Source organism: Molothrus ater, unplaced genomic scaffold, assembly GCF_012460135.2.
Source record: "Molothrus ater isolate BHLD 08-10-18 breed brown headed cowbird unplaced genomic scaffold, BPBGC_Mater_1.1 matUn_MA555, whole genome shotgun sequence".
NCBI classification, from domain to species: domain Eukaryota; kingdom Metazoa; phylum Chordata; class Aves; order Passeriformes; family Icteridae; genus Molothrus; species Molothrus ater.
The window spans coordinates 1-9,751 of NW_023416730.1; the positions used below are offsets into that span (position 1 = coordinate 1).

Genomic DNA, 9,751 nt, shown 5'->3' on the forward strand with positions numbered 1-9,751 from the left:
GGGGATTTGGGGGATTTGGGGGGATTTGGGGGATTTGGGGGATTTGGGGGATTTTGGGATTTTGGGGGGATTTGGGAGATTTTGGGGGGATTTGGGGGGATTTGGTAACATTTGGAGGATTTAGGGGATTTGGGGACATTTGGGGTTTTTTGGGGATTTTGGGGGATTTGGGGGGGGTTTGGGGGGATTTGGGGACATTTGGGGGGGTTTGAGGGGTTTGGGGGATTTGGGGGGATTTGGGGGATTTGGGGAATTTTGGGAATTTTGGGGATTTGGGGACATTTGGGGGATTTAGGGGATTTGGGAAGATTTGGGGATTTGGGGACATTTGGGGGGGATTTGGGGGATTTTGGGGGATTTGGGGGATTTGGGGACATTTGGGGGGGATTTGGGGGATTTTGGGGGATTTGGGGACATTTGGGGGATTTGGGGGGATTTGGGGGATTTTGGGGGATTTTGGGGGTTTTCCCTTTTCCCCCCCTTTCTCCCATGTTTTTCTCCAATTCCCCACTTTTTTCCAATTTTTCCCATTTCCCCAATTTCCTCCCCTTTTTCCCGTTTTCCCCAAAAATTCCAATTTTCCAATTTTCCCATTTCCCCCCCACACTTTTCCCATTTTTCCCATTTCCCCATTTTATCCCATTTTTCTCAATTTTCCCCAAAAATTCCATTTTTCCCATTTCCCCCCTTTTTCCTGATTTCCTCCCATTTTCCCTCAATTTTTTCCGTTTTTCCCATTTTTCTCAATTTTCCCCCCATTTCCCCCCCCCAATTTTTCCCAAAAATTCCAATTTCCCCATTTTCCCCCCATTTTTTCCCCTTTCCCCATTTTTTCCATTTTTCTCAATTTTCCCCATTTCCCCCCTCATTCTTCCCAAAAATTCCAATTTTCCCATTTTTTCACCATTTAACCCCATTTTCCCCATTTCTCCCCATTTCCCCCAAAATTCCAATTTTCTCCTTTTTTCCCTTTTTTTTCCCCATTTTTCCCATTTTCCCCCCCCATTTTTCCCGCCCCTCCCCCACCCACCAGACCCAACCAGGTAAAAAAAAAAATTAAAAAAAAAAGGCAAAAAAAAAAAAAGAGGCAAAAAATCCAAAAATCCGGGAATTTTATTGAATCTGGGATCCCCAGGTGAGCCCAGGTGTTCCCTGCCCGTCCCAGGTGTGTCCATCACCTGTCCAGGTGTCTCTATCCCATCTCCAGGTGTTTCCATCTCATTCCAGGTGTTGCCAGCCCATCTCCAAATGTTCCCCTCACCTGTCCAGGTGTTCCCCTCACCTGTCCAGGTGTCTCTATCCCATCTCCAGATGTTCCTCTCACCTGTCCAGGTGTCTCTATCCCACATCCAGGTGTTCCCCTCACCCGTCCAGGTGTCTCTATCCCACATCCAGGTGTTCCTCTCACCTGTCCAGGTGTTCCTCTCACCTGTCCAGGTGTTGCCAGCCCATCTCCAAATGTTCCCCTCACCTGTCCAGGTGTCTCTATCCCATCTCCAAATGTTCCCCTCACCTGTCCAGGTGTCTCTATCCCATCTCCAGGTGTTCCCCTCACCTGTCCAGGTGTCTCTATCCCATCTCCAGGTGTTCCCCTCACCTGTCCAGGTGTCCTCACCTCAATACTGGGGGACCCGGAGCCACCTGTGGGGCTCACCTGTTCCCCCTGCTCTATGGAGCTCACCTGGCCACTCCCACCTGCAGAGCTCACCTGTTCCTCCTCCTCTATGGAGCTCACCTGGCCACTCCCACTTGCAGAGCTCACCTGTTCCCCCTCACCTGCAGAGCTCACCTGGCTGCGCCCCCCTTCACCTGCAGAGCTCACCTGTCCCCCCTCACCTGCAGAGCTCACCTGACTGGTCCCACTCCCACCAGCAGAGCTCACCTGTCCACTCCCACTCTCTCCTGCAGAGCTCACCTGTTCCCCCTCACCTGCAGAGCTCACCTGTTCCCCCTGCTCTATGGAGCTCACCTGGCCACTCCCACTCTCACCTGCAGAGCTCACCTGGCCGCTCCCACTCTCACCTGCAGAGCTCACCTGTTCCCCCTGCTCTATGGAGCTCACCTGGCCACTCCCACTCTCACCTGCTGCAGAGCTCACCTGTGCCCCCTCACCTGCTGCGCCCACCTGTGCCCCCTGCTCTATGGAGCTCACCTGGCCACTCCCACTCTCACCTGCAGAGCTCACCTGTTCCCCCTCACCTGCAGAGCTCACCTGTTCCCCCTGCTCTATGGAGCTCACCTGGCCACTCCCACTCTCACCTGCTGCAGAGCTCACCTGTGCCCCCTCACCTGCTGCGCCCACCTGTGCCCCGTGCCGCCGCCAGGCCCCGCCCAGGTACCTGAGCACCTCCCCGGGTGGGCTCCTCCTCCCTGCCTGGGGGTGGAGCAGCCCCCGCAGCATCTCCAGCCCCGCCCCCGCCAGGCCCCGCCAGGCGCGCCCCGGCGGCCCCGCCCCCGGCCCCGCCCCCTCCGCGCAGGCGCGGCCGTGCCAGGCGCGGAAGCGGCGGAAGGCGGGGTCGGAGCGCGCAGGCGCGGCCCAGGGGAAGCTCCCGGTGAGCAGCGCGAACAGCAGCACCCCCAGCGCCCAGGTGTCCACGGGCGGCTCCAGGTGGGGCTCACCTGGGCGCGGGCGAGCGCGCGGCAGCAGCTCCGGGGCGGCGTAGGGGGCGTGGCCGGGGGCGGGGCGCACCTGCGCGCCCTGCACGCGCGTCAGGCCGAAGTCGCCGAGCTTGACCAGGTGGCACTCGGGGTCAAAGGCCAGGACGTTGTCCAGCTTCAGGTCGGCGTGGACCAGGGCGTGGCCGTGCAGGTAACACAGCGCCGAGCACACCTGGGCGGCGCAGCGCTTCACCTGCGGCTCCGGGAGGCCCACCTGGGGACGGGGGGGACACAGCTGGAGACACACCTGGGGACAGGTAACACACCTGGGGACGGGGGGGACACAGCTGGGGACAGGTAACACACCTGGGGACGGGGGACACAGCTGGGGACACACCTGGGGACAGGTAACACACCTGGGGACAGGGGGGGGGACACAGCTGGGGACACACCTGGGGACAGGTAACACACCTGGGGACAGGGGGGGGGACACAGCTGGGGTTACCTGGGGACACACCTGGGGACAGGGGACACACCTGGGGTCACCTGGGGACACACCTGGGGACAGGGGACACACCTGGGAGGGGCAGCGCTTCACCTGCGGCTCCAGGAGACCCACCTAGGGACGGGGGGGGACACAGATGGGGTCACCTGGGGACACACCTGGGGGCACACCTGGGGGCAGGGGACACACCTGAGGTCACACCTGGGACACACCTGGGGCCACCTGGGGATGGGGAACACAGCTGGGGACACCTGTGAGGATTCACCTGTGGCTCAGGGAGACCCACCTGGGGACAGGTAACACACCTGGGGACACCTGGGGACACCTGGGGACACCTGGGGCACACCTACGGGGTCACTCAGTGCCACCTGGGGACAGGTAACACACCTGGGGACACCTGAGGATGGGGTACACACCTGGGGACACTCAGTTGTGTCACCCAGCCAGTGCTGGGAGATCACCTGAGCACACCTGTTCTGCCAGCCAGGTGCAAAACTGTTCCCTGTTCCCACTCACCTGTCCCTCACCTGTGACTCACCTGTCACTCACCTGTGTCACCTGTCCCTCACCTGTGACTCACCTGTCCCACCTGTCTCACCTGTCCCTCACCTGTGTCACCTGTCCCTCACCTGTGACTCACCTGTCTCACCTGTCCCTCACCTGTCCTTCACCTGTCCCTCACCTGTCTCTCACCTGTCCCACCTGTGACTCACCTGTCCCTCACCTCCCTCACCTGTCCTCACCTGTCCCTCACCTGTCCCTCACCTGTGACTCACCTGTCTCACCTGTCCCACACCTGTCCCTCACCTGTGACTCACCTGTCTCACCTGTCTTTCACCTGTCGCTCACCTGTGACTCACCTGTCCCTCACCTGTCCCACCTTGTCTCACCTGTCCCTCACCTGTCTCTCACCTGTCCCTCACCTGTCCCTCACCTGTGACTCACCTGTGTCACCTGTCCCACACCTGTCCCTCAGCTGTGTCACCTGTCCCACACCTGTCCCTCACCTGTGACTCACCTGTCCCACCTGTGTCACCTGTCTCACCTGTCCCTCACCTGTGACTCACCTGTCCCACCTGTCCCTCACCTGTCCCACACCTGTCCCTCACCTGTGACTCACCTGTGTCACCTGTCCCTCACCTGTCCCTCACCTGTCCCTCACCTGTGCCACCTGTCCCACACCTGTCCCTCACCTGTGACTCACCCCAGGTGTGAGCAGCCCGCACAGGTCCCCCGCAGGTGCGAGCTCCTGGGCGAAGCCGAACTCCGTGGGGGTCTCGAAGGCGAGCGGCAGCACCTGGACGCAGGTGAGCGCCCCCCGCAGGCACAGGTGAGTGCAGAACTCCCGCAGGAAGCGGCACCTGGGCGTGCGCGCCTTGGAGAGCAGCTTCAGAGCCACCTGCGCACCTGGGACAGGTAACGGCACACCTGGGTCAGGGGACACAGCTGGGACAGGGGACACACCTGGGACAGGTAACGACACAGCTGGGTCAGGGGACAACACACCTGGGACAGGTGACAACACACCTGGGACAGGTAACGGCACACCTGGGTCAGGGGACACAGCTGGGACAGGGATGGACACACCTGGGACAGGTAACGACACAGCTGGGTCAGGGGACAACACACCTGGGACAGGTAACAGCACACCTGGGTCAGGGGACAACACACCTGGGACAGGTAACGACACAGCTGGGTCAGGGATGGACACACCTGGGACAGGTAACAGCACACCTGGGTCAGGGGACACAGCTGGGACAGGTAACACACCTGGGTCAGGGGACGGACACACCTGGGTGAGGGATGGACACACCTGGGACAGGTAACGACACACCTGGGTCAGGTAACGGCACACTGGGTCAGGGGACACAGCTGGGACAGGTAACAGCACACCTGGGACAGGTAACGACACACCTGGGACAGGTAACGACACACCTGGGTCAGGGGACACACCTGGGTGAGGGATGGACACACCTGGGACAGGGGACAACACACCTGGGTCAGGGGACACAGGTGGGACAGGTAACGACACAGGTGGGACAGGTAATGACACACACCTGGGTCAGGGGACACACCTGGGTCAGGTAACACAGCTGGGTGAGGGACAGACACAGCTGGGACAGGGGACACACCCGCACACCTGCACAGGTAACACACCCGGATCAACTGGGAACACACCTGGGACAGGGACAGGTAACACGGCTGGGACAGGGACAGACACACCTGGGACAGGGACAGACACACCTGGGACAGGGACAAACACACCTGTGCCCGCAGGTGTCCCCAGGTGCGCTCACCTCCACACTGGGGCCGCTGCCCAGGTGTGCCCAGGTGTGCCCAGGTGTGTCCCCAGGTGTATCCCAGGTGTCCCCAGGTGTATCCCAGCTGTCCCCAGCTGTCCCCAGCTGTATCCCAGGTGTCCCCAGGTGTCCCCCCCAGGTGTATCCCCAGGTGTATCCCAGGTGTGACTCTCAGGTGTATCCCAGGTGTCCCAGGTGTCCCCAGGTGTCCCCAGGTGTATCCCAGGTGTATCCCAGGTGTATCCCCAGGTGTGTCCACGGTGTCCCCAGGTGTCCCCAGGTGTGTCCCCGGGTGTATCCCCAGGTGTCCCCAGGTGTATCCCGGGTGTGTCCCCAGGTGTCCCCAGGTGTTCTCTCACCTCCGCGCCGGGGCCGTGCCAGCAGCACCCGCCCGTAGGAGCCGCTCCCCAGCTCTCCCAGTATGGACCAGTCCCGCTCCAGCGCCCGCCGGGGCAGCGCCCGGTCAGCGCGGGCCATCAGCGCCTGCCGGACCAGCACGGACCAGTACGGACCAGTATAAACGAGTACAGATCATTATAAACCAGTACAGACCAGTATAAAACAGTTTGGACCAGTATGGACCAGTATAGACCAGTTTGGACCAGTATAAACCAGTACAGGCCGGTATAGACCAGTATGGACTGGTATAAACCAGTAAGGACCAGTACGGACCAGTATAAACCAGTACGGACCAGTATAAACCATTTTGGATCAGTATAAACCAGTACAGACCTGTATAAACCAGTATGGACCACTATGGACTAGTATAAACCAGTATGGAGTGGTATAAACCAGTATAAACCAGTACAGACCAGTATGGACCAGTACGGATCAGTATAGACCAGTTTGGACCGGTATGGACCAATACAGATCATTATAAACCAGTTTGGATCAGTACAGACCAGTATGAACCAATAAGGACCAGTATAGACCAGTATAAACCAGTAAGGACCGGTACAGACCAGTACGGACTAGTATGGACCAGTATAAACCAGTTTAGACCAGTATGAACCAGTACAGGCCAGTATAGACCAGTTTGGACCAGTATGGATCAATATAAACCAGTAAGGACTGGTATGGACCAGTATAAACCAGTTTGGACCAGTATAAACCAATAAGGACCGGTGTGGACCCATATAAACCAGTACAAACCAATACAGATCATTATAAACCAGTTTGGACCAGTATAAACCAGTATAAACCAGTACAGACCTGCAGGAGCCGCTCCTGAGCCTGAGCCACCGACTCCTCATCGTCATCATCGTCACCTTCATCATCCGCGGCCTCCACGGGGACATCCATGATCTGCCACCAGTACAGACCAGTACAAACCAGTATGAACCAGTATAGACCAGTACAAACCAATATGAACCAGTATAGACCAGTACAGACCAATACGAACCAGTATAAACCAGTACAGACCTGCAGGGGGCGCTCCTGAGCCTGCTCATCATCATCATCGTCACCTTCATCATCAGCAGCGGCCTCTGAGGGGGCATCTGTGGCCTGCAGACCAGTACGAACCAGTATGGACCAGTACAGACCAGTATAACCCAGTACAGACCAGTACAACCCAGTACAAACCAGTACAGACCGGTACAGACCTGCAGGAGGCGCTCCTGAGCCTGCTCTTCATCATCATCACCTTCATCATCATCAATGGCCTCCACAGGGACATCCATGATCTGCCACCAGTACAAACCAGTATGAACCAGTACAGACCAGTACAAACCAGTACAAACCAGTATAACCCAGTACAGACCAGTATAACCCAGTACAAACCAGTATAACCCAGTACAAACCAGTACAGACCTGCAGGGGGCGCTCCTGAGCTCGCTCATCATCATCATCGTCACCTTCATCTGAGGGGGCGTCCATGGCCTAAACCAGTATGGACCAGTAAAAGCCAGTACAGACCAGTATAACCCAGTGTAAACCAGTATGGACCAATATGGACCAATATAACCCAGCATGAACCAGTATGGGCCAGTATAAACCAGTACAAACCAGTGTGAACCAGTCTAACCAGTACAGACCAGTCTAATCCAGTATAACCCAGTGTAACCAATATAACCAGTATATCCCAGTATAACCCAGTATACCAGTATAACCAGTATCTCCCAGTATATCCCAGTATATTCCAGTATATCCCAGTATAACCCAGAATATCCCAGTTGTATCTCTCAGTATCTCCCAGTCTATCCCAGTCTATCCCAGTATCTCCCAGTATCTCCCAGTCTCTCCCAGTATCTCCCAGTATATCCCAGTATAACCAGTATATCCCACTCTATCCCAGTATATCCCACTCTATCCCAGTATCTCCCCGTATATCCCAGTATATCCCAGTATAACCAGTCTATCCCAGTCTCTCCCAGTATCTCCCAGTCTATCCCAGTATATCCCAGTATATCCCAGTATCTCCCAGTCTATCCCAGTCTATCCCAGTATAACCCAGTATAACCCAGTCTATCCCAGTATCTCCCAGTATATCCCAGTATAACCAGTATATCCCACTCTATCCCAGTATAACCCAGTATATCCCAGTATAACCTGTATCTCCCAGTCTAACCCAGTCTATCCCAGTCTATCCCAGTCCAACCATTCCTGTTCCCCTCCCCCCCTCCCCTCCCCCCCAGCACCTGTTCCCCTCCCCCCCCCGGTGTCCCCAGGGCCACCTGTCCGAGTGCCACCGGTGTCACCAATGCCACCGGCGCCCCCGGGGCCACCAGGGCCACCTGTTCCCGTGTCACCCGTGTCACCAGGTGGCCCCGAGGGGGCCCAGGTGTCCCCAGGGGGGGCCCAGATGGCCCCGAGTGTCCCCGAGGGTCCCCCAGCTGTCCCCGAGTGTCACCAGGGTCCCCCAGCTGTCCCCAAGGCTCCCCCTGCTGTCCCCAGGGTGTCCCCAGGGTGGCCCAGGTGTCCCCAAGAGGCCCCAGGGGTGGCCCAGGTGTCCCCAAGTGGGGCCCAGATGGCCCCGAGTGTCCCCGAGGGTCCCCCAGCTGTCCCCGAGTGTCACCAGGGTCCCCCAGCTGTCCCCAAGGCTCCCCCTGCTGTCCCCAAGAGGCCCCCGGGTGGCCCAGGTGTCCCCAAGTGGGGCCCAGATGGCCCCGAGTGTCCCCGAGTGTCACCGGGGGTGGCCCAGCTGTCCCCAAGGGTCCCGTAGGTGTCCCCAGGGGTGGCCCAGGTGTCCCCAAGGGGGGCTCAGCTGTCCCCAAGGGTCCCCCCGCTGTCCCCAAGTGGGGCCCAGATGGCTCCGAAGTGTCCCCAGGTGTCACTGAGGGTGGCCCAGCCGTCCCCAAGGGGGGCCCAACTGTCCCTAGGGTGTCCCCAGGCTGTCCCCAGGGGTCCCCACGCTGTCCCAAGCGGGGCCCACATGGTCCCAGGGTCCCCCCACTGTCCCCAAGCGGGGCCCAGATGGCCCCGAGTGTCCCCAGGTGTCCCCAGGGTGTCCCCAGGGTGGCCCAGCTATCCCCAGGGTGTCCCCAAGGGTCCCCCCGCTGTCCCCAAGGGGACCCACATGGCCCCGAGTGTCCCCAGGTGTCCCCAGGGTGTCCCCAAGGGTCCCCCCGCTGTCCCCAGGGTGGCCCAGATGGCCCCGAGTGTCCCCAAGTGTCGCCGAGGGTGGCCCCGCTGTCCCCAGGGGTGGCCCGGGGGGGTGGCCCCGCTGTCCCCAGGGGTGGCCCCGCTGTCCCCAGGGTCCCCCAGCTGTCCCCGCGGTGTCGCAGGTGCCCCCACCTGTGTCCGGGCGCTGTGGCTGTCCCCAGGTGTCCCCGCTGTCCCCTGGGCCGTGTCCCCCCCGGTGGCCCCGCGGTTGTGACTCAGAGTTTCCCGTGCCCGCGGTGCCACCGCCCCGCCGGGATTGTCACCTGCGCCGCGACAGCGCGGGGACAGCGCGGGGACAGCGCGGGGACAGAGAGAGACAGGGGGGGGACAGCGAGGGGACAGAGCGGGGACAGGGGGGGACAGGGCGGGGACAGAGCGGGGACAGCGCGGGGACAGAGAGAGACGGGGGGGACAGCGAGGGGACAGGGGGGGACACGGGGGACAGCGAAGGGACAGGGGGGACAGAGAGAGACAAGGGGTGACAGCGAGGGGACAGAGGGGACAGAGCGGGGACAGCGAGGGGAGAGGGGGGGACAGAGAGAGACGGGAGGGGACAGAGCGGGGACAGGGGGGGACAGAGCGGGGACAGGGGGGGACAGAGAGACAGAGCGGGGACAGCGAGGGGACGGGGGGGGACAGAGAGAGACGGGAGGGGACAGAGCAGGGACAGGGGGGGACAGGGCGGGGACAGAGCGGGGACAGGGGGGGACAGAGAGAGACAGGGGGGGACAGCGAGGGGACGGGG

The 9,751-nt window shown here is 60.0% G+C and overlaps 1 protein-coding gene across 1 annotated transcript; it reads right to left on the reverse strand.

Annotated features, from left to right (window-relative positions):
• Nucleotides 1-2,383: 2,383 nt before the first annotated feature.
• LOC118701260 (uncharacterized serine/threonine-protein kinase SBK3-like) lies at nucleotides 2,384-9,299 on the reverse strand (the record flags this gene model as incomplete). Its single annotated transcript, XM_036405892.2, has 8 exons — nucleotides 9,139-9,299; nucleotides 7,216-7,284; nucleotides 7,008-7,088; nucleotides 6,826-6,909; nucleotides 6,616-6,708; nucleotides 5,763-5,886; nucleotides 4,308-4,510; nucleotides 2,384-2,872 (listed from the first exon to the last, which is right to left on the reverse strand). Coding segments are annotated over exons 2-8 (1,140 nt in total), but the record flags the coding sequence as incomplete, so codon positions are not given.
• Nucleotides 9,300-9,751: the final 452 nt, after the last annotated feature.